The sequence below is a fragment of the Heterocephalus glaber genome, unplaced genomic scaffold, assembly GCF_053883595.1.
Source record: "Heterocephalus glaber isolate CG9 unplaced genomic scaffold, H.glaber_assembly_v1.0 deba00001428, whole genome shotgun sequence".
In the NCBI taxonomy this organism is placed as follows: Eukaryota; Metazoa; Chordata; class Mammalia; order Rodentia; family Bathyergidae; genus Heterocephalus; species Heterocephalus glaber.
Genome location: NW_028258293.1, coordinates 740,605 through 763,003, shown reverse-complemented (window position 1 = coordinate 763,003; position 22,399 = coordinate 740,605). Strand labels below are relative to the sequence as shown.

General features: G+C 63.1%; 2 protein-coding genes across 15 annotated transcripts in view; one reads left to right on the top strand and one right to left on the bottom strand.

Moving 5' to 3' along the window:
- The first annotated feature begins 668 nt into the window (after nucleotides 1-668).
- Nucleotides 669-21,523, top strand: Muc6 (mucin 6, oligomeric mucus/gel-forming). 7 transcript variants are annotated; one of them, XM_013074697.3, is made up of 32 exons: nucleotides 669-796; nucleotides 3,711-3,764; nucleotides 3,916-4,156; nucleotides 4,230-4,356; nucleotides 4,580-4,670; nucleotides 4,745-4,854; nucleotides 5,000-5,207; nucleotides 5,277-5,399; nucleotides 5,921-6,041; nucleotides 6,120-6,258; nucleotides 6,367-6,471; nucleotides 6,565-6,637; nucleotides 6,708-6,845; nucleotides 7,076-7,237; nucleotides 7,324-7,418; nucleotides 7,512-7,644; nucleotides 7,727-7,976; nucleotides 8,124-8,176; nucleotides 8,259-8,368; nucleotides 8,625-8,776; nucleotides 8,963-9,104; nucleotides 9,181-9,291; nucleotides 9,605-9,790; nucleotides 9,879-10,118; nucleotides 10,619-10,775; nucleotides 10,916-11,056; nucleotides 11,188-11,250; nucleotides 11,613-11,651; nucleotides 12,110-12,331; nucleotides 17,848-18,109; nucleotides 19,427-19,529; nucleotides 19,677-21,523. In XM_013074697.3, the coding sequence occupies exons 1-32, from the start codon at nucleotides 736-738 to the stop codon at nucleotides 20,229-20,231; spliced, it is 4,767 nt and encodes a 1,588-aa protein (XP_012930151.3). In that variant the 5' UTR covers nucleotides 669-735; the 3' UTR covers nucleotides 20,232-21,523. The 7 variants fall into 7 exon arrangements, with proteins under 7 accessions (XP_012930151.3, XP_087067573.1, XP_087067570.1 ...); XM_087211447.1 differs by having other exon boundaries at nucleotides 12,170-12,331; nucleotides 12,722-18,109; nucleotides 19,677-20,136; XM_087211444.1 differs by having other exon boundaries at nucleotides 12,722-18,109; nucleotides 19,677-20,136.
- The window catches only part of Ap2a2 (adaptor related protein complex 2 subunit alpha 2), a 49,593-nt gene continuing 47,932 nt past the window's right edge, over nucleotides 20,739-22,399 (bottom strand). For all 8 annotated transcript variants that reach the window (XR_015451387.1, XM_004851629.4, XM_004851628.4 and 5 more), the window contains one exon: nucleotides 20,739-22,247. Coding sequence is in view for 7 of the 8 variants with exons in the window: in XM_004851629.4 (XP_004851686.1) it covers nucleotides 22,170-22,247 (78 nt within the window). In the remaining variant the exon portion in view is untranslated. The remainder of the gene's footprint in view (nucleotides 22,248-22,399) is intronic.

The following is a 22,399-nucleotide window of genomic DNA, read 5'->3' as shown; positions in this document are numbered from 1 at the left end:
CCCGTGGGTTTGGGACGAAGTGTGCCCCGGGGCACCGTGTCGCCACTCGCCCACACACAAAGGCTCCAGGGATGGGCAGCTCTGAGGACCGAGCCCTGCTCCTGGCCCAGCTGAGCTGTGCCTGCCACAGCACGGGGCCTGCCCCTCCCAGGAAGCCACCACAGGGTCTCCAGGCAGGCAGGAGGACATCCCAAGTCAGGCCCACCACCCTCCATGCCTGAGTCCACCCAGGGGGTCCTGGCCTCAGGCAGAAGATTCAGCACACAGGTACTTTTCGGGGGTTCTGGGATGGGCATGGGGCTGTCCAGGGTGGGTGCCTCCTGACACCCCCAGACGTGCCCTATGCCAGCCGCTCAGCTGTGCAGCTGACAGTGCCACCATGCAGGCAGTGGTGAGGGCCCTGGCAGTCTCTGCCCCTGCCCCAGGCTGGCCCCACAAGGTGCTGGGGACCCTGGGGTGTGTCAGCCCCCCACTAGGAGTGGTGATAACGGGGCCACTTTTGGCCGCTACAGATTTTTCCAAAGGAGGCCAAGTGTGATAAGGCAGCACCCAGATCCTGTTTGGCCCCCACTGGGCCGCGCGTGGGGCACAGGTGGGCGTGGCTGGGCCAGGGCCCGCCACGCCTATATAAGGCAGGTGCCGCTGGCTGCCTAAGTCGAACAGGTAACAACAGCAAGACCGCCAGGCACCCAGCAGCGGGGCCAGGAGCAGCGATCTCTTCCCAGAGCCAGCACCATGCTTGGCCCCAGGCTGCTGCTGCTGCTGCTACCGTTCGGAGCGGCCTTGCTCAGGGGTGGTGAGTGGGGGGCGTGCCAGGGGAAAGGTGCCAGGGCTGCTCGCCTCACTGCCTCGCTGGGTGGATGGGCGGCCTACCAGCCAGGTGGGTACTGGCACATGGTGCAGGGGCAGGAGCCCCATCCCCGTGAGCCAGAAGGATGGCGCTGGGGGTGGGCACGGGCCCTGGTGCAGCTGCCCCACAGGGCAGGCCTGGTGCTCTCCTGCTCCTTAAAGCCTGGCCTCGAGAGGCGCCCAGGCATTCAGGTAGCCAGGGTGAGCCCTGCAGTCCTCAGTTTCCCCTTCTGTCCAAGGCACAAGCTGTCCCCTAACTCAGCCCCGTCACCACCAGGGAGCCCCCATGGTGACTGCGGCTAACACAGCCCACAGCTGAATGTAGCAGCCCGGACTCCAGGGCAGTGCGGCCCCTCTCCAGCCCCTCCCCACCACTCGGCTGCCAGTGTGGAGCCCTGTGGCAGTGCTCAGAGCCAGGATGGGGTGAGGCCTATGGGAGGCTGGGGGGCCAGAGCCCCCTCGTTTCAGCAAATGCTCTTTGAGGGACAACTCAGTATAGCCTGAGGGAGGCAGACAGCAGGGTCACAGGGCTGGGGCTGGTGGAGGGGCAGCAGCAGGCAGGCTGCCAGGTGCAGAGGAACACGGCGTGCTCGGGCCACCCTGCGCCCTGTCCAGGGCTGAGAAAGGCCGGGGGTGGTGGGCAGCATGCCCAGCTGGCCCCAGAGACCTGAGGGTCAGTGGACAGACAGGAGACACAGGTGCCCAGCAGGGGTCACGGCCAGACACAGGAGGTGGGGACTCCAGGAGACTGGAGGGGAGGGAGTCTCCACAGGTGGACTCAACACCTAGGAGGGGCTGGGGCCGAGAGGGGCCTGAGGAGTGGAGCCCGGGGTCACCTCACAAGGGAAGGTGAGGAAACTGAGCCCCGGAGGGTCTGGCCCAGGGACACGGGCGAGGCTTGCACCCCCAGAGGTGCCGGCCCAGGGGTGGGGGCAGCTGCCTCCCTGACGTCATCCCTGGAAGGAAGGGGGGGCAGACACCAGATCCAGGCCCAGGGCGACCTCCCCCAGCCTAGGGTGGACACGGGACCTGGGTGTCAGCCACACTCAGCCACTCGGAAAGCGACCCTAAGGCCAAGGGGGCACATCTGCTGTGCGGCAACCTGTGCCGGGGGCCTCCAGCTACTTCAAGCCATCGCCACACGAGGGGCTCCTTCCTGCCCAGCCTGGAGCTCCACTGCCCACCACCGACTCGAGACCAAGCACCTGTCCTCCACCCAAGGCACATGGCCCTTGGCAGGCCCTGTCCTCCTGCTGTCCCAGATGCATGTGCCCTGACAGTGACCAGCAACAGTGGTGGGGGTAGGGGCGAGCATCACATCCAAAGCTCACCAGACCTGGCGTGGAGTCCAGGTGGGCAGGGACAGGACGTCTGAATCACATCCTCAGGGACTCACTGTGCATCCCGCTGGGCCACAGACACCTGCCCGGCCAGTGCTGGGACATCACCAAGGCCCACGGGAGCAGAAGGAAGGGGCAGAGCCTAGGGGCGGGGACTGGAGAGGAGCAGGCTCTGCAGAGCCAAGCGGGGCCACCTTCCAGCCACCTTGCCCTGCCCTGAGGTCACCATGACCCTTGCCACCTGGGCATCTCCATGGCAACATCATTGCAGTCCCAGGACCCCCCCACAGGCTGTCCTGGAGGTGCTAAGGAGGAAGAGGCAGGGAGATGGCCGAGCATAGAGCTCAGAAGAAATGGGCAGCCTTAGCTTTGGTCAGCCTTGGAGCGCTGCAAGAGCCAGATGTGGATGCCTTGGGGACCGGGCCAAGCTGAGGACAGTCGGGGCATCAGAGGGGCAAGGAACACAGGGGCAGAGGGGCTGAGAGGCTAGAGGGGCAGAGAGGTAGAAGAGGAGGGTCTCAGGGCTGCCTGTTCAAGCCCAGCCCCCTGCAGGGCAATGTGTTCCCCACAAGCCCTGGCCAAGTGAACTGGGGCTGTGCACACACCACAGGTTCCCATGGGCACAGCACACCTGGCTCACCCCACCCTCCCAGTGCTCCTTGCTGCCGTGGCTTCTGCTGCACACATGTGTATGCACATGTGTGTGCTGTGTCATGTCTGTGCATATGTGGACACGTGCCTGTGTGACACATCCATATGCATGTGTGTGTAGTTTGTGTGTATGTACATATATGTGCATGAATGTGTTTGTTGGCGTGTGCATGCATGTGTGTACATGTGTATGCATACGTTGCACCGTGCCTATGCATGTGCACACATGGATGTGTCTGTGCACATGTTGAGTGTGAGCATGTGCATGCATGTGTGTGTGCATGTATATCTTTGTGCATATATGTGCGCATGCCTCTGTGGGCATGTATATGTGCACTTTGTGTATGTGTGCCTGTGTATGCATGCAGGCGCATGTGTGTTGGTTTCATGTGTGTGAATGTGCACATCCCTGTGTGTGCAAGTACGTGTGTGCACGTGCGCATGCGCCCTCCCAGGGAGCGTGCACCCCAGGTACCCGTGCTGTGCCCGCAGCCCTGCCTGTGACAGGCCGACGAGCCTGCGCTGGCAGCTGAGCTAATGGGTGAAGAGTGTGGGAGACTGCGGGAGCACAGAGCCCGTGACCATGATGGGTAACTGAGGCGCCCACCCTGCCAGAGTGGGGCTGGAGCGGGGTCCCAGCACAGACCACGCCCCCCACAGGCCTGGACCCACCTCCTCTGCCCTCCCTGGCCGTCAGGAGCTAAGGACTCCAAGGCTTGGTGCCACACGCTCCCTCACACTCACATGCATCCTCAGCAAGCACACAGTGTGGGACTGGGGCCTTGAGGGTGAAGACCCACAGCCAGCAGAGCTGGGCCTCCAGCTGAGGACTGGGTGAGCCGGGCTGAGTGGCCACGCCCTGTCTTACAGAACCCCCAGCTGGAAATGCCACAGGCACGGCCACCCAGGGCCACCTGCAGTCCTGTAAGACCCAGAACTGGGTGGGCAGGGTGGGTGAGCCATGGGGAAGAGTGCTCCCTCCTCCCCTTCCCACCCAGCCTGCGCCCCGGGCTCCCGGCCCACCTGGCTTGCTAGGTGGCACAGGAGGCCTCAAGGTCTGCCACTCTCTCTGCAGCCCCAGACAAGGGCTGGTGCTCCACGTGGGGCACTGGCCACTTCGCCACCTTCGACCACCATGCCTATGACTTCTCGGGGACCTGCAACTACGTCTTTGCAGCCACCTGCAAGGACGCTCTTCCTGCCTTCAGCGTGCAGCTGCGGCGAGGGCTGGACGGGGCCATCTCCCGGCTCATCGTGGAGCTGGGAGCCTCCACCGTCACCGTGGGCAACGGAGCCATCTCCATCAAGGACGTGGGGTAGGCCAGGGAGCCAGGCCAGCCCACAGCCACAGGGCACCAGGGGACAGGTGCTGACCATTCTTGCCCACAGGGTGGTCAGCCTGCCCTATACCAGCAACGGGCTTCAGATCGCACCCTACGGCCCCAGCGTGCGGCTGGTGGCCAAGCAGCTAGAGCTGGAGCTGGTGGTGCTGTGGGGCCCGGACCCCCACCTCATGGTGAGGATGCAGGGGCGAGGTGAGGCATGTGGGGGTCACACAGGCGGGGTCTCGCCTGCTGTGCCCTCACCGGCAACAACCTGGGCTTGGCTGGTGGCCGTTCCCCCATCTGAAAATAAGAAGGACGCAGCAGACATGGAGCTTGGAGCAGGCACAGGGTGGGTGGGGTGCCTGGCCAGGAGCAGGAGGGGCGGCCCCCAGCAGCACCTGCCACCCACTGCAGGTCTTGGTGGAGAGGAAGTACATGGGCCAGATGTGTGGGCTGTGTGGGGACTTCGACGGGAACGTGGACAACGACTTCATAAGCGAGGATGGTAGGTGTGCAGGGGTGGGGGGAGGCCCAGGCCTTCGGGGGCCCAGCCTTGAGGTGATGACCCCACCCCTCCAGGCAAACTCCTGGAGCCCCACAAGTTCGCCGCACTCCAGAAGCTCGATGACCCCAGTGAGATCTGCGCCTATGAGGCTGTCCCCAGGGCCCCCAGTCTGCATGTCCAGGACGTATGTCAGGCACCAGGGGCCACAGTGGGCTGGCCCCAGGGTGGATGGGATGGGGGACAGGACCCCAGGGTCACCCACACCCTGGGCCTCGAACCCGCTGTGTTGTGGGCTGTGGCCTTGGAGGAGACTGAGCTCCGCCCCCCAGGCCGAGACCTGCACCCGGCTGCTCGCCCTGGTGTCCCCCGAGTGTGACGTGCCCAAGGAGTCACTGGTGCACAGCTGCCAGGTGGACATGGCGGCATGCGACCTGCCTGGACAGCCGAATTGCAGCTGTGCCACGCTGTCTGAGTTCTCGCGCCGCTGCAGCATGGCGGGCCAGCCCGTGAGCCGCTGGCGGGGCCCCAGCCTCTGCGGTGAGTCCCAGGGCAGCAGGGAGGGGGGTGCCTGGGGGGTGGGCTCTCAACACACTGCTCTGTGTGCAGCGCTGGGCCCGTGCCCGGCCAGCCAGGAGTACCGGGAGTGTGGAGAAGCCTGCACTGAAACCTGCTCCCACCCACAGCACAGCTGCCCCGGCTCCTGCACCTTCGGCTGCTTCTGCCCAGAGGGTAAGGGGACACCAGCACCCTCCCTGACCCTGACCCTGACCCTGACCCTGACCCTGACCTTGCCCCAGCCCTGACCCCAAGCTTAACCCTGACTCTGACTCAAACCCTCTCTCCTTGAGGCCGCACCCTGACCCCCACCCAGCTCAGCACAGACATCCCACTAAGTCCTCGCCCCAGAGCCCTCAGCCACCCCAAAACTGCACTGCTCCAGCTCTCCAGGACCCCAGGGCTACCCACCCTCACAAACCCATGGGGAACAGTGTCCACGGGGGTCTGAGCCTGGCTGGGCGAGGTGGCTCAGAGCTAGGTCTGACAGAAGCTCGTGTCCCCGAGGCCTGCGGGACTGCACCACCTTGGTGAGGGGTGGCACGCACACGCCCAGGTGCCACAGAGGTGGAATTCGCCAGCAGGGCTGGGTAGGGTGGAGGAGGAGCCCTGGGGGCACCTGGGATAGCTGTGGGGGTGGGGACAGCCCAGGAGGGGAGGTCAGCCCACCAGACCCAGGATGGCCTCTCCTGCAGGCACCGTGCTCAATGACCTCTCCACAAACCGCACGTGCGTGCCACTCAGCCAGTGCCCCTGCATGCTCAACGGGGCAATCTACAGCCCCGGCGAGGTCACAGCAGCCGCCTGCCGGACCTGGTGAGCACTGGGCACTGGCAGGGGAGGGCACGGGCTCTGGGGGCCCTGCCTGCACCGCCTCACCGTGCCCACCCACAGCCAGTGCACCACAGGCCGCTGGAGGTGTATGGAGAAGCCATGCCCCGGGACCTGCTCCCTGGAAGGCGGCTCCTTCGTCACCACATTCGACACGAGGCCCTACCGCTTCCATGGCACCTGCACCTATATCCTCCTCCAGGTATGGTAGGCTTGGGGGCAGGCGGGCAGCCCCTGCACTTCTGAGCCCCCAGGTAGGACATGCTTGGGGACGAGTGGGCACCCCTCCATGCCTGAGCCCCCTCCCCAGAGCCCACAGCTCCCTGACGAAGGCACTCTCATGGCCGTGTACGACAAGTCGGGCTACTCGCACTCGGAGACCTCCCTGACTGCTGTCATCTACCTGTCCCGGAAGGTAAGGCCACCCACCCGCCCCACGGCCCCCTCCTGCTCCTGCTCGCTGGCCCCTGCCCTGATCATCCCCTGACCTGGGCAACCCTCCCTCCAGGACAAAATTGTGATCTCAGAGGATGAGGTGCTAACCAACCACGGAGACACCAAGCGGCTGCCCTACAAGACACGTAGGTCCTCTTGCCAGCAGAGCCCCAGGTGAGGCCAGGCCAGACAGCCACTGAGCACATGTCCTTGCAGGTAACATCACCATCTTCAGGCAGACGTCCACCCACCTCCAGATGGCCACCACCTTCGGGCTGGAGCTCATGGTCCAGCTGCAGCCCATCTTCCAGGCATACATCACTGTCGGGCCCCAGTTCCGAGGCCAGGCCAGAGGTGGGCCTTGCCCCACATCACCCTCGCCTGACCCAGTCACCCCATCCCTGCCATGGCCAGCAGTGGGGCAGGGATGGGGGACAAGCGAGTCTCACTGCCCCAGGGCCCCGGGAATGCCCATGCAAGGCCAGCGATGGCCCCTCCCGGGCCCAGCTGGAGAGAGGAGCTTTGGGAAGGAGACACCGGAGGGCAGGTTGGGGCTCAGTCACCCTCATGCCTGGCTGGCTCAGGGCTCTGTGGCAACTTCAATGGGGACACCACCGACGACTTCATGACCAGCATGGGCATCGACGAGGGCACGGCCACTCTCTTCGTGGACTCCTGGCGGGCAGGGAACTGCCCAGCTGCCCTGGAGCGTGAGACAGACCCCTGCTCCATGAGCCAGCTCAACAGTGAGTGCCCTACTGCCACCATCCTGGGCCCAGGCCCATCGGGCCGGGTCGGGAGGTGAGGAGACCCATGGCCATCTGTCCCCTAGAGGTGTGCGCGGAGAGCCACTGCTCCGAGCTGGTGAGGAAGGGCGGCGCATTCGAGAAGTGCCACGCCACGGTGAACCCCACACCCTTCTACAAGGTGAGGCTGGGGGCACATCCCAGGCAGCTGGGACCCCACCCCAGGGGAGGAAGCTGCGTCATGCCCACACCATGCCTGGCCGCTCACCCACAGAGGTGCGTGTACCAAGCCTGCAACTATGAGGAGACCTTCCCCCACATATGCGCTGCCCTGGGCACCTACGCGCAGGCCTGCGCCACCCAGGGTGTCCCGCTCTGGGGCTGGAGGAACAGCGTGGACAACTGCAGTGAGTGCCCACCGGGTGAGGGGTCGTGGGGTCCCGGCCCAGGTGCCCATGCAGACAGCCTGACCTGGTCGGCCCCCTGCAGCCATCCCCTGCACTGGCAACCGCACATTCAGCTCCAACAGCCGGGCCTGTGGCCGCACGTGCCTGTCACTCTCCGACCGCGAGGCTGAGTGCCACGCCAGTGCCGTGCCGGTGGATGGCTGCAACTGTCCCGAGGGCTCCTACCTGGACCACAAGGGCGAGTGCGTGCGCAAAGCCCAGTGCCCCTGCCTGCTGGAGGGCCCCAAGTTCCTCCTGGCCGACCAGTCTGCCAAGCTCAACGGAGTCATCTGGTGCGGTCTGGGGCTGGGAGGGGCGGGGCCAGCGCCGGGAGGGGTCAGTGCTGCTGGGGGCGGGGCCGTGGCTGGGCGGGGCCGTGGCTGGGTGGGGTGGGGCGGGGCCGAGCCCTAAGCCCAGCCCTCAAACTGTCTCTCTCACAGCTACTGCACCAACGGGCGGCTGAGTTGCTCTGGGCAGCCGCAGATGTCCCTGGGTATGTACAGCCGAGGCCAGCCGCGACCTTGAGGTGTCTTGGCGTCCCCCAGGCCATCTGACGCACCCTCCTGCCCCCACAGCTTCCTGCCTGGCCCCCAAAACGTTCCAGTCCTGCGATCAGTCTGCGGAGGACAAGTTCGGGGCAGCCTGCGCACCCACCTGCCAGATGCTGGCCACGGGCACCGCCTGTGTAAGGGGCAGAGAGGCGCCGCCACGAGCACCACCGTCTGCTCCTGGGGCCGGGCAGGGTGGGGCCAGGCCACTGGAGGACTGGTGCGGTGCCTGTGGGGTTTCCTGAGGAGCCCAGTTTGGGAAGCCTGTGCACAGGGACGGAGAGCCCAAAGCAGGCAGGGGTGGGCACAGGCAGGAGGGCAGAGGGACAGTGGGGCTTACGGCTGCAGGGCCAGGCTGTGGTAGGCAGAGGCTGCTGACCCTGCCTCCCTCAGGTGCCCACCAAGTGCGAGCCAGGCTGCGTCTGCGCAAAGGGGCTCTTTGAGAACCCCAGAGGGGAGTGTGTGCCCGCGGAGCAGTGCCCATGCGACTTCGCGGGGGTCTCCTACCCAGGGGGCGCCGAGCTCCACACTGACTGTAAGACCTGGTAAGCTGCACCTCCCTGCAGGCCAGTGACACCCAAAGGTGGGGGGCATGGAGGTGGGGGGTGACCAGAGTGGGGATGTCTGAAGGTGGGTGCATGGATGTGGGTGCAGGAGGTGCGACAGTCCTCTGGGAACCCCGGGACACGTGGCGTGCCCGAAGAGGGCTGCCCATTGCCTGCTCTCTCCAGCACCTGCTCGCAGGGGCGCTGGGCCTGCCAGCAGGGATCCCACTGCCCCTCCACCTGCGTGCTCTACGGGGAGGGCCACGTGGTCACCTTTGACGGGCAGCGCTTCGTGTTTGATGGCAATTGCAAGTACATCCTGGCCACGGTACCAGCTAGGTGGGCAGTGGGGGGTTGCGGGGGGGCAGAAGTGGGGGCTCCTCCTCAGCACAGCCTCCCTGCAGGACGACTGTGGCACCAACGGTTCGCAGCCGAACTTCAAAGTCCTGACGGAGAACGTCATCTGCGGGAAGTCAGGGGCCACCTGCTCCCGCGCCATGGAGACCGTCCTGGGCGTGAGCAGCTGCCCCCTTCCCAGGGCAAGGGGCATCACCCCCAGGCCCCTGGCTCCACCTTCCTGTGCCTGGGCTAGACGGGGCGAGGATGGGAGCCCACAGCCCTCCCTGGCAGAGCCAGGCATTTCATGCACAGAATCAGTGTCCATGTGACCTGTGCCAGGTCTCGGGCAGGGAAGGGCTGCCAGGAAGCCAAGCCTGTTGTGTCCCCACTGGGCCCCTCACCAGGACCCCAGCTTGTGTCTGTGGCAGGCTTGGCAGGGTACAGGCTGGGGCATGAGGACAGGCAGCTCGTGACAACCCCGCCCCACAGGGCCTGTCCATCACGATGGCAGACAGCAGCTACACGGTGCACGGTGAGGACCCCCACGTGCACTTCCAGGTGCAGTCCAGCGCCCTGAGCCTGGTGCTGGACGCACACATCCCCGGCAGGCTCAACCTGACACTCATCTGGAACAAGCACATGAGCGTCTCCATCAAGATCCACCGCACCTCCCAGGTACCTGCCACGCACCCAGGCGCCCGGCCCACCTGGTCTCCAGGCAGGGCTTTCATTCCAAGCCCATCCCCACCTGATGGCACTGCAGGACGCCCTCTGTGGCTTGTGTGGCAATGCCAACGGGAACATGAAGGATGACTTCGAGACGCGCAGTAGGTACGTGGCGTCCAGCGAGCTGGAGTTCGTGAACTCCTGGAAGGAGAGCCCTCTGTGCGGGGACACGCGTGCCACTGTCGAGCCCTGCAGCCTCAATGCCTTCCGCCGCTCCTGGGCCGAGCGCAAGTGCAGCATCATCAATGGCCAGACCTTTGCTGCCTGCCACAGCAAGGTGGGTGCCAGCCCGGCCCAGCCTGGGACAGGCGGAACAGCACTCTCTCCTGGGGGCTCAGGTTGGCGGGGCTGGAGCGGAGACGGCCCCTCCTCCACAGTCTGAACACATCACAGGAAGTCAGTGGCAGCTCCAGGCTTGGCAGCACCCCAGGCAAAGCCCTGCTCTGGGGTGCTCGGCCAGGAAGGAGACATTCGAATGGGAGACCACGCCCTCCCCCTGGCCTGGGAGTGGGTAGGGAGGCCCTTGACTCCTGGGCTCCACAAGGGCTGAGAGGGCGGTGCCCCCGAGGCAGGAGCCAACCTGGCATGGAGGCTCTGGGCTCAGGAGCACAGGGGCATGGGGAGTAAGGAGAGGAGCTGCCGAGCTGCCCACGCAGGCCAGAGGGGGCTCGGCCCTGGTGAGCCACCTGGCCCTGAGGGGGGACAGAAGCCTCTGCGCAGCTCAGCTTTGGGTGTGGCAGTGGTCCCACAGGGCCGCCTGACCGGCCCCACCCACAGGTGTACCACTTGCCCTACTACGAGGCTTGTGTGCGCGACACCTGCGGGTGTGACATGGGCGGAGACTGCGAGTGTCTGTGCGATGCCGTGGCTGCCTACGCCCAGGCCTGCCTGGACAAGGGCGTGTGTGTGGACTGGAGGGCCCCCGACTTCTGCCGTGAGTGCCCCGCCCCTGGCCACGTGGGAGCCTCCCCCAGGCGGTGCCAGGCTGTGCCCTGCAGGGAGCCATGAACCCACGGACCCCAGGGAGGCCCCGCCCAGAGCAGAGCCTTCCTCACTGCTGACTGACACCCCCAGCCATCTACTGTGACTTCTACAACACGCACCCTCACGCGGGCGGCCAGGACCAGCCCACGCAGGAGGGTGACTGCCTGTGGCACTACCGACCCTGCCTCTGCCCTGGCAGCCTACAGAGCTTTGAGGGCACCAACATCGAAGGTATGGCATGGAGGCTCGGGCCTGCACTGCACACACGCCCGTCCACACGCCCGTGCATTCACACACGGTCGCGAGCAGCGCAGGGTGGGGCCGGTCGGCAGGGGCCTCTGAGCTGCTGCTCTCTGCCCTAGGCTGCTACAACTGCTCGAAGGACAAGTACTTCGACCACAGCACGGGGACCTGCATGCCCTGCGGTGAGTCAGCCCCAGGGCAGCCTGGGCCAGGGGCCCGTGTAGGCAGGAGGCCCCCAGCGGCCCAGCGCAGCCCAAGCTGCTGCCCCACCCGCTCTCGCTGCTTGCACTCTGCCCGCGGACGGCCCGAGGCCCCCACGGCCTGGCGCCGGTCCAGAGAGAGCAGCACAGGCCCCGGGGTCCCTGTGCTTTGCACCCTGCTCCCCGGCCGCCTCGGAGCAGCCCCAGCAGGAACCTTGCTGGGGTCCACTGCACCTTGCAGAGCTCCCTGCTCCCCACACCTCCCTGCCAGGGCTGCCAAGCTGGGTGGAAGGGGGACAGGAGGGATGGGGAGGGGCCGCTCCTGAACACCTCTCCTCTTGCAGCGCCACCCCCCACATCGCCACCGCTGCCACCCACCTCAGGTGACCACCCCCACACCAAGCCCCCAGGCTGGGCCAGCCTCAGTGTCCCTGGTGCTGGGTGGGGGGCGTGCCATCTGGGTCAGAGGTAAGAGCGGCAAAACTCAGCTTCCGACCCAGAGCTGGCCTCTAGGGGGGTCCCCTAGAACCTCGGAGGCCCGCACCAGCCCCTCAGGTCCACAGTGCAGTGAGACCACAGGGCAGGAGGACATGTCCTGCTGCCCAGGCACTGAGGGGACCGGACATCTGTCCACCCAGCGGGCCCAGAGGACCCTGTGTTCACTGCTCCTGGCACCAGGACACCACTGCCACACAGACAATGGAAGGTGCAGGGTCAGAGCAGGGAAGCCAAGAGGCCAGTACTCCTCCAGGAGGCTGAGGCAGGAAAGGGCCTGGGTCTCAGGAAAGGGAGGGACCTCAGACACGGGCTGGGGAACACAAAGAGGGCCTGTTCCCTGCAGAATCCCCTCCGACCACCACGGCAGTCACCACACCTGCCACCTCTCCTCGGGTGCCTACAGTCACGGTGATGTCAACAGCCACAGGATATACAGTCACTACAGCAACGACAGAGCCCACAGCATCATCCCCCAGCCCAGCCACTACATCCACAGCTCAGTCCACAGCACGGACCACAGTGGTACCACTGACCGTGAGCACGTGGACAAGGAATCCTGGACAAGGTGAGCAAGGGCCCATGGGACACCTGGAGTCCCAGGCCACGAGTCCCAGCACAGCTGAGCACGGCAGGTCAGCCATGGAGGAAGTCCAGGACTTCCCATAGGATAAAGGGGAAGGATGGGCCCACCAGCATATGGGGACACGGGGGGCAGCCTGGAACCACGCACACACCAAACCCTGGGGCCCCATGCCGAAAACCAGTACCACAAACGGCACATCCGGGACTGCACAAGTGGGGAGGAAGAGGAACCTCAAGTTCAGAGTAACAGCGCCTATGAATGGCTCAAGGAACCCAGATGGCCTGAAAGGGGTACAGGGAACAAGACGGGAGCAAAAACCAGAGGTCTAAAGGGAGAGACAGACTGCATGATGACACTCCTTTACACCCACAGGGACAAGCACCCAAGAGAAAATGCCAGGAACAGGGCCGGTCACACTCACACAGACAACAGAACAATACACTTTGGGAGAGACCGCCCTGGCCACACAGCATACCAGGGAGAGCAGGGGCACCGCGACAGCATCAACAACGCAACACACGGAAATCACGTCAAGCACGCTGCAGACCCATTCACCCAGCCATAGCGCACGCACGCTGCCCGTGTCCCACCCTCCACAAACAACGGAACCCACCTCGGGAACGTCGCTCACGACCACCAGCACCTTTCCAACCACATCTGAACCCCAGACCCTACCTCCCAGTGTCTCTCCAACCCTCACAACGACCTCAGTAGCACCTACCTCTCCCAGCACGCCAGCCAGCCCACACACGGTCTCTTCTGCTTCCACCATGAGGCCAACCAGTACCACCCATCCAGCCACCGTGGTTACTGGAACCACACACTCCACTCCTCCACTAACCATGACCACCAGCGCCACCACCCAGACCCCCATGTCACTCAGCACAGCCAGGACATCGCCTGTCCACATGACACAACCTTCTTCCACACCCCACCACGAATCCACATCTTCCGTTTCAGCCATCATCACCTCCTACCCAACCAGTACAGAAACCAGCACCACAGTGGCCCACACCACGTCTGCCATACCCACCAGTGCCCACACGCCATTCTCTACTCATTCCGTTCCCACACTGTCGGTGGCCCATAGTACACTCACCACAGTGCCCACCTCAGGAACGTCCCTGAAGACCACCAGCACCTTTCCAACCACATCTGAACCCCAGACCCTACCTCCCAGTGTCTCTCCAACCCTCACGACGACCTCAGTAGCACCTACCTCTCCCAGCACGCCAGCCAGCCCACACACGGTCACTTCTGCTTCCACCATGAGGCCAACCAGTACCACCCATCCAGCCACCGTGGTTACTGGAACCACACACTCCACTCCTCCGCTAACCATGACCACCAGCGCCACCACCCAGACCCCCATGTCACTCAGCACAGCCAGGACATCGCCTGTCCACATGACACAACCTTCTTCCACACCCCACCACGAATCCACATCTTCCGTTTCAGCCATCATCACCTCCTACCCAACCAGTACAGAAACCAGCACCACAGTGGCCCACACCACGTCTGCCATACCCACCAGTGCCCACACGCCATTCTCTACATATTCCGTTCCCACACTGTCGGTCGCCCATAGTACACTCACCACAGTGCCCACCTCAGGAACATCACTCACGACCACCAGCACCTTTCCAACCACATCTGAACCCCAGACCCTACCTCCCAGCGTCTCTCCAACCCTCACAACGACCTCAGTAGCACCTACCTCTCCCAGCACGCCAGCCAGCCCACACACGGTCTCTTCTGCTTCCACCATGAGGCCAACCAGTACCACCCATCCAGCCACCGTGGTTACTGGAACCACACACTCCACTCCTCCGCTAACCATGACCACCAGTGCCACCACCCAGACCCCCATGTCACTCAGCACAGCCAGGACATCGCCTGTCCACATGACACAACCTTCTTCCACACCCCACCACGAATCCACATCTTCCGTTTCAGCCATCATCACCTCCTACCCAACCAGTACAGAAACCAGCACCACAGTGGCCCACACCACGTCTGCCATACCCACCAGTGCCCACACGCCATTCTCTACTCATTCCGTTCCCACACTGTCGGTCGCCCATAGTACACTCACCACAGTGCCCACCTCAGGAACATCACTCACGACCACCAGCACCTTTCCAACCACATCTGAACCCCAGACCCTACCTCCCAGTGTCTCTCCAACCCTCACGACGACCTCAGTAGCACCTACCTCTCCCAGCACGCCAGCCAGCCCACACACGGTCACTTCTGCTTCCACCATGAGGCCAACCAGTACCACCCATCCAGCCACCGTGGTTACTGGAACCACACACTCCACTCCTCCGCTAACCATGACCACCAGCGCCACCACCCAGACCCCCATGTCACTCAGCACAGCCAGGACATCGCCTGTCCACATGACACAACCTTCTTCCACACCCCACCACGAATCCACATCTTCCGTTTCAGCCATCATCACCTCCTACCCAACCAGTACAGAAACCAGCACCACAGTGGCCCACACCACGTCTGCCATACCCACCAGTGCCCACACGCCATTCTCTACTCATTCCGTTCCCACACTGTCGGTGGCCCATAGTACACTCACCACAGTGCCCACCTCAGGAACGTCCCTGAAGACCACCAGCAACTTTCCAACCACATCTGAACCCCAGACCCTACCTCCCAGTGTCTCTCCAACCCTCACGACGACCTCAGTAGCACCTACCTCTCCCAGCACGCCAGCCAGCCCACACACGGTCACTTCTGCTTCCACCATGAGGCCAACCAGTACCACCCATCCAGCCACCGTGGTTACTGGAACCACACACTCCACTCCTCCGCTAACCATGACCACCAGCGCCACCACCCAGACCCCCATGTCACTCAGCACAGCCAGGACATCGCCTGTCCACATGACACAACCTTCTTCCACACCCCACCACGAATCCACATCTTCCGTTTCAGCCATCATCACCTCCTACCCAACCAGTACAGAAACCAGCACCACAGTGGCCCACACCACGTCTGCCATACCCACCAGTGCCCACACGCCATTCTCTACTCATTCCGTTCCCACACTGTCGGTGGCCCATAGTACACTCACCACAGTGCCCACCTCAGGAACGTCCCTGAAGACCACCAGCACCTTTCCAACCACATCTGAACCCCAGACCCTACCTCCCAGTGTCTCTCCAACCCTCACGACGACCTCAGTAGCACCTACCTCTCCCAGCACGCCAGCCAGCCCACACACGGTCACTTCTGCTTCCACCATGAGGCCAACCAGTACCACCCATCCAGCCACCGTGGTTACTGGAACCACACACTCCACTCCTCCACTAACCATGACCACCAGCGCCACCACCCAGACCCCCATGTCACTCAGCACAGCCAGGACATCGCCTGTCCACATGACACAACCTTCTTCCACACCCCACCACGAATCCACATCTTCCGTTTCAGCCATCATCACCTCCTACCCAACCAGTACAGAAACCAGCACCACAGTGGCCCACACCACGTCTGCCATACCCACCAGTGCCCACACGCCATTCTCTACTCATTCCGTTCCCACACTGTCGGTGGCCCATAGTACACTCACCACAGTGCCCACCTCAGGAACATCCCTGAAGACCACCAGCACCTTTCCAACCACATCTGAACCCCAGACCCTACCTCCCAGTGTCTCTCCAACCCTCACGACGACCTCAGTAGCACCTACCTCTCCCAGCACGCCAGCCAGCCCACACACGGTCACTTCTGCTTCCACCATGAGGCCAACCAGTACCACCCATCCAGCCACCGTGGTTACTGGAACCACACACTCCACTCCTCCACTAACCATGATCACCAGCGCCACCACCCAGACCCCCATGTCACTCAGCACAGCCAGGACATCGCCTGTCCACATGACACAACCTTCTTCCACACCCCACCACGAATCCACATCTTCCGTTTCAGCCATCATCACCTCCTACCCAACCAGTACAGAAACCAGCACCACAGTGGCCCACACCACGTCTGCCATACCCACCAGTGCCCACACGCCATTCTCTACTCATTCCGTTCCCACACTGTCGGTGGCCCATAGTACACTCACCACAGTGCCCACCTCAGGAACGTCCCTGAAGACCACCAGCACCTTTCCAACCACATCTGAACCCCAGACCCTACCTCCCAGTGTCTCTCCAACCCTCACAACGACCTCAGTAGCACCTACCTCTCCCAGCACGCCAGCCAGCCCACACACGGTCTCTTCTGCTTCCACCATGAGGCCAACCAGTACCACCCATCCAGCCACCGTGGTTACTGGAACCACACACTCCACTCCTCCGCTAACCATGACCACCAGTGCCACCACCCAGACCCCCATGTCACTCAGCACAGCCAGGACATCGCCTGTCCACATGACACAACCTTCTTCCACACCCCACCACGAATCCACATCTTCCGTTTCAGCCATCATCACCTCCTACCCAACCAGTACAGAAACCAGCACCACAGTGGCCCACACCACGTCTGCCATACCCACCAGTGCCCACACGCCATTCTCTACATATTCCGTTCCCACACTGTCGGTCGCCCATAGTACACTCACCACAGTGCCCACCTCAGGAACGTCCCTGAAGACCACCAGCACCTTTCCAACCACATCTGAACCCCAGACCCTACCTCCCAGTGTCTCTCCAACCCTCACGACGACCTCAGTAGCACCCACCTCTCCCAGCACGCCAGCCAGCCCACACACGGTCACTTCTGCTTCCACCATGAGGCCAACCAGTACCACCCATCCAGCCACATCTGGACCCCAGCCCCCACCTAGTGAGTCTCCACCAGTCACCTCTGCCTGGGTGTCACCAACTTCTCAGAGACCCAGCACCCCAACCAGTCCACCCACCTTCTCCTCTGTGTCCCCCACCAATCGTCTTCCAGCCGCGATGGTCACAAGCACCAGCAGTTCACACTCTGCCCCTGGGCTGAGCACAGTCCCCGTGGCTACCAGCCACATGCACACCTCATCCCCTTTCAGCAGCCTCAGCTCCTCTGGGCTGCTCCGCTCCAGTGTCAGCCCCTTCCCTCCATCTCCGGCAAGCCCAGTGTCTCCGTACCCAGGCCTTTCCACCACTTCTCTGTCTCCTGCTAATCTTCCGTATTCCTCTGCCTTTCCCCGGGAGACGTCATCGTCCTCCCCTGCTCCTCCCTCATCCACGTCCTCCTCTCCCTTCCTTTCCTCGCCCTCCAGGCCACCCTCACCCTCTCCCGGGACCACTCCTCAGGCCCCTCTCACCCCCAGCACGGCCCATCCTGCCCCCGTCCCCACAGGGTCGACGACGTCATCCCTCCCCGTGCCTCTTTCTCCCCTTCCTTCTCCTCTGCCTCCGTCCATCTTGCCATCCGTCACGTTGCCTGTCCTGTCTCCCCTGTCCCCTTCCCCGGCCTCCAGCACAGGCTCTCCGTCCACCTCCAGGACCACATCCCGGGTCCCCGTGCCCTCTGCCCTCTCCTCTCAGGCCACCGCCTCCCAGGTCACTGCTCTTACCACCGAGGCCCCTGTGTCTGGCCTGGTGTCCTCCACCTTGGAGACGATCTCCTCCCCACACTCTCCATCCACCAACCTCACCAGCCGGCCCACTGGGACCACGCAGCTGCCCACGTCCACATTCCCGTCCAGCCCAGCTGCTTCCCCCACAACCTCGCCCCCTACCTTGGAGGTGCTGTCCACTCTGAGCCCCTGGGTGTCCTCTCCGGTGACCTCTCCCACCAGCTCTGCAGGTAAGTGGTGTCCTTCCAGCTCTGGACAGCACTGCACCATCTCGCCCCAGGGGTCTCTAACTCCCCTTGTCCCTTACGCCCTGTTCTGCCCTCTCCTGAGCCCAGCTCGGGCCGACCGGGCTTGTCTGCAGGAGTGCCTGCCCCACCCGGCCTCTGCACCTGTTCCTTGCTCCTGGCTCTCTCCTGCCCATGATCTCTGTCCTGCAATCACGACCCCTGCTGGCACTGCCACCTCCCCCAAGCAGCTTTCCCCACTGGGCCCTTGGGGCACTCAGAGCACATGAGGACTGGCAGGGTCCTCAGGCTCAAGGAGTGTCATCTTCCCTGGGAGGTGAGAGGAGGACAGTAGGCGCGGGCTCAGGACAGGCGCCCAGAGCAGGCCGGGCCGGGACAGGCCCTGAGCTCCCCAGTGAGCGCTCACTACAGGCGGCAGCTCCTGCCGGCCCTGCCCAAAGCCTGCCCAGGCCACTGGACACCAGGCTCCTTCCAGGCTTGCTCCGTGTTCCTTGGGGCTGGGCTCCCTCAGCACCTTGAGCTTCCCCAGGCAGGACGTCCCCACATGCCGTCAGGGCAGAGGGCTCCTCACTGCTGGAGATGAGGGCTGGGGAGCTAGCTGTTCCTAGAGAAGTGACCTTGGGGAGCCAGGTACAGAGCAGGACCCGCGGGGGTGCAGAGGGCTTCCCTCTCCACCCTTTGTGGAAGGGCAGGGTAGGCCCCAGTCAGGAGAGACTCACAGAGCAGAATATCATTTCTGCTCCAGGGTCTTTTATTTAACTTTTTGTTACTGGTTAATGAATTTAATTTTGAAGTAGTAGGGATTGAAAACAGGACCCCTGAGCTACATCCTCAGCCCTTTTAAGACAGGTTTCGCTAAACTGCTCAGGCTAGCTTTGCACTTGACATCCTCCTGCCTCAGCCTCTGAGTGCTGGGATTACAGATGCGCACCTGCACACTCAGCTTCTTTTCACCTTTTAACCCAAGTTCCACACTGGCCTTTGCCAGGCCAGTAGTGCCGTCCCCGATTCCACTTGCCCCACCCCGTGCTGCTGCGTGCTGAGGGAGCCCTGGTCCCCACCCTTCCCTTCCAGGAGCATGGAGCAAGAGGCTCCCTGTTCCTTTTCCAAGCTGGGCGGCAGGGAGTCCTCGATGCCATCTGCCCCTCTAGGGATGCGGACGTCCTCTCCTGGGCCCTCATCAGGTCCTGCTGGACCTCGCACCCCGCAGAGCCGGGCTCTGTGCCTGGTTGGCCAGGGGGCATCCTCCTACTCATCATCTGGGCTCCACCCTGCCGGCCTAACTCTGCCCCTCATCCCCAGAGCCATGCAGCGTGCGGGAGCGGGAGCAGGAGATCACCCACCAGGGCTGCACCGCCAACGTGACCCTGGCCCACTGCGAGGGTGCCTGCGCCTCCTCCTCCAGGTAAGCCCAAGCAGCCTGGCAGAGTCCCAGCTGCCACACCACACTCAGCCATGCTGGCCTGCCCTGCCCCAGGGCAACGGTCAACAGGAAGCAGCCTTGGATTCCCTGCCCCAGGCCATCTCACCTGCCCCTCTCTACACTTGGCAGCTTCAACGTCACCACCCAGCAGCTGGATGTCCACTGTGCCTGCTGCAAGCCCCTCAGCTCCTACACACAGGAGGTCCCGCTGCCCTGTCGAGACCCCAGCATGCCCAGCCGGCTGCTCATGCTCACTGTGCGGGTGGCCCACAGCTGTGTGTGTGGGCACCAGCACTGTGGAGACTAGAGGTGCAGGGTCACAGGTCAAAGAACAAGGCCAGGTACCTCTGCCCACACCTCTCTGCCCCCGTCCTGGTCCCAGGTGAGGCCTCAATATCCAGAGCAGAAGCAAGAAGGGGAGACAGGGCTAGCCGGGTAGTGTGGGCACCTGTGCAGGGTGAGCACCAGACACAGCAAAAAACAGAGCATGACAGGAGGTGCAAGATGCTCCTCGTGCCCACAGGACCTGCGCCTTCCAAGGAAGCCACTACTGCCAACAAGCAGATTCCAAATAAACTGATTCTTGTAAGGCAGAGGTCTGTGAGCACTGCTGTCACCGCCACTGGAGCTGTCCCCGGGGGCTGGATGGGGAAGGAGGCCACCTCTGGCCTTGGGACCTGCTGAAGCCCACAGCCCTGGGGCCCTCCCAACCCTCCATGGTCACTCAGGCCCAGCTGAGCAGCGTGCCCCAGGGAAGGAAGCCCTGGGCCGTTTGTTCTGTGCACTAGAACTACAGGCTTCCAGAGGGCAGTGTGGCTCGGGAGTCGAACCCAAGCACGTACTGCAGCAGGCAGCCTGGGGGACACTGGGAAGCCTGGCCAGGTTCCACCATGCCCAGAGTCAGCCTGGGGGACATTGGACAGCCCAGCCATAACCAGCGAGGCCAGGAACATCAGGAAGCGCCAGGCCAGGCCCAGTCAGGCTGGGGACATCAGGAAGCCTAGGCCTGGGGGCTGAGTCACACTGGTGGAACAAAGGCACATCAGTTCCTGAGGTCCCTGTAGCCCACCATCCATGCATCCACCATGTGCTGCAGGACAGGCCTGGTGGGCAGTACAGCATGACACCTGCTGAGTGGACCTGAGGGCGCCACAGGACCCTCCCCCCAAAGACTGCACGCACGCTCTGAGCTCTGTTCTAGTGTTTATTTTCTTCTGGAGAGGAGCACATTGCAAAATGACACCCCACATGCGCAGAGGGCAGGGCTGGGCCCCAGCAGCAGCCCCTTCAATCTGGGGCACTTTCTGATCCAAGACCACCCAGGGACACCTGCAAGGGGTGAATCACAGCCACAAGGCATAGGGCGTCACACCTGCCAGTCAGACCTGACTCTGGCAGACTCACAGGGCCAGGACAGGAGGCTGCACTCTAAAGCCAACAGCACAGGATCCACAGCGTGGGGTGCGGGTAACTGGAGCGGTGCCCGGAGGATGAGGCCAGGAGCCGCTGGCGTGGGTGGCCACGCCTGTGCCTGGAGAACCAGGGCTGACGGTGTCCGGCACGGAGTGTGCTCAGGATGAAGCTGCCCACCTCGTCTGGTCTGCGTGGAGCCCAGGCTAGGTGCACCTCGGGGCAGTGCACGGGCCCAGTGGCCCCAAGGCTCCTGAGGCCACTCCACCCCGCCCGGTGCTCCTGCCTTGCACAAGGATGACTGAGGCTGACAGGCTGCAGCGCGCTCTCGGCACGCCCCCAGGGATGCCGCCTCACCGGGCCCTGTCACTTCCTGTCTGGACTCAGCTTCTCTCCTCCACCCAACTTGAGGTGGGGCTGCACAGGTGAGGGTCTGCAGCACTCAGGCCTGTGACCAACACCAGGGGACCAGGGGACACCATGCTGATGCGTGAGGACTACCAGAGGGAGCCACAAGCATCCCTCAGGACATCTCCACACCCGCATGACCCGAGATCTCAGTGCACTATAGGAATAGCACACTCACTCAAAGGCCAAAAGGGAGCCATGTTCATGTCCTCCAGAGCCACCTGGAGCCCCCCACCCGCCAAAATGCAAGTTTAAGGTCTCTCAAATGGTGAAAACATCACAAATAGCCTTCAAGAAGACTGCTGGAAATGGCCATGTCAATGGAGCAGACACATGGTTTTGCCAAGAGTCATTAAAATACAGATGCTTCCAGCTCCTAGGTTTAAAATCGTGCCCTAGAAAGCATTCAGCGGTGCCACAGCTGGCCACGAGGACACACCACCCAGCCCAGGGTCAGTCCCACACCTCCAGCAACTGGCATTACCCACAGCTTCTGGGACCAGGGGAGGGACAGCGGTACTCAATAAAACCTCAACAAAATTCCCACTTTCATTCAAACTTCTAATTTCCCTTTAATTTGTAGACTGAACCACAGGCTGCCTCGATTTCATGGACCCAGGTCCCCCTTGGACAGGCAGGCCTGCTGTGGTCCCTGTCAATAGCCCCTTTGTGTCCCATCCACGCCCCGGGCCCAGGCTGGAGGTGCAGGTGCTGAGATGCTCCATGGTGCTGTGTGCAGTATGGTCACCAAGAGTGGCAGAAACGCAGGGAAACAACACACACAACCCGACTGCCTGCATGGGGTTAAAACTGCTCCGACAGTAAGTCACATAGCCTCTGGGAAACAGTGTCCTTGCTTGTGCGCAGCGTGAGCCGGTACATCTGCAACAGAGAGCGGAGTCAGGGAGGCCCAGCTGTCACATGCGCCTCCCAGGCAGCTGCCACCCCTAGCCCACCACGCCTGGAGGCTGCCACCATTATGTGGCCAGAAGGGACAGAAACATCCAGAAGCAGCACGGTCTCAGGTGGTGGAC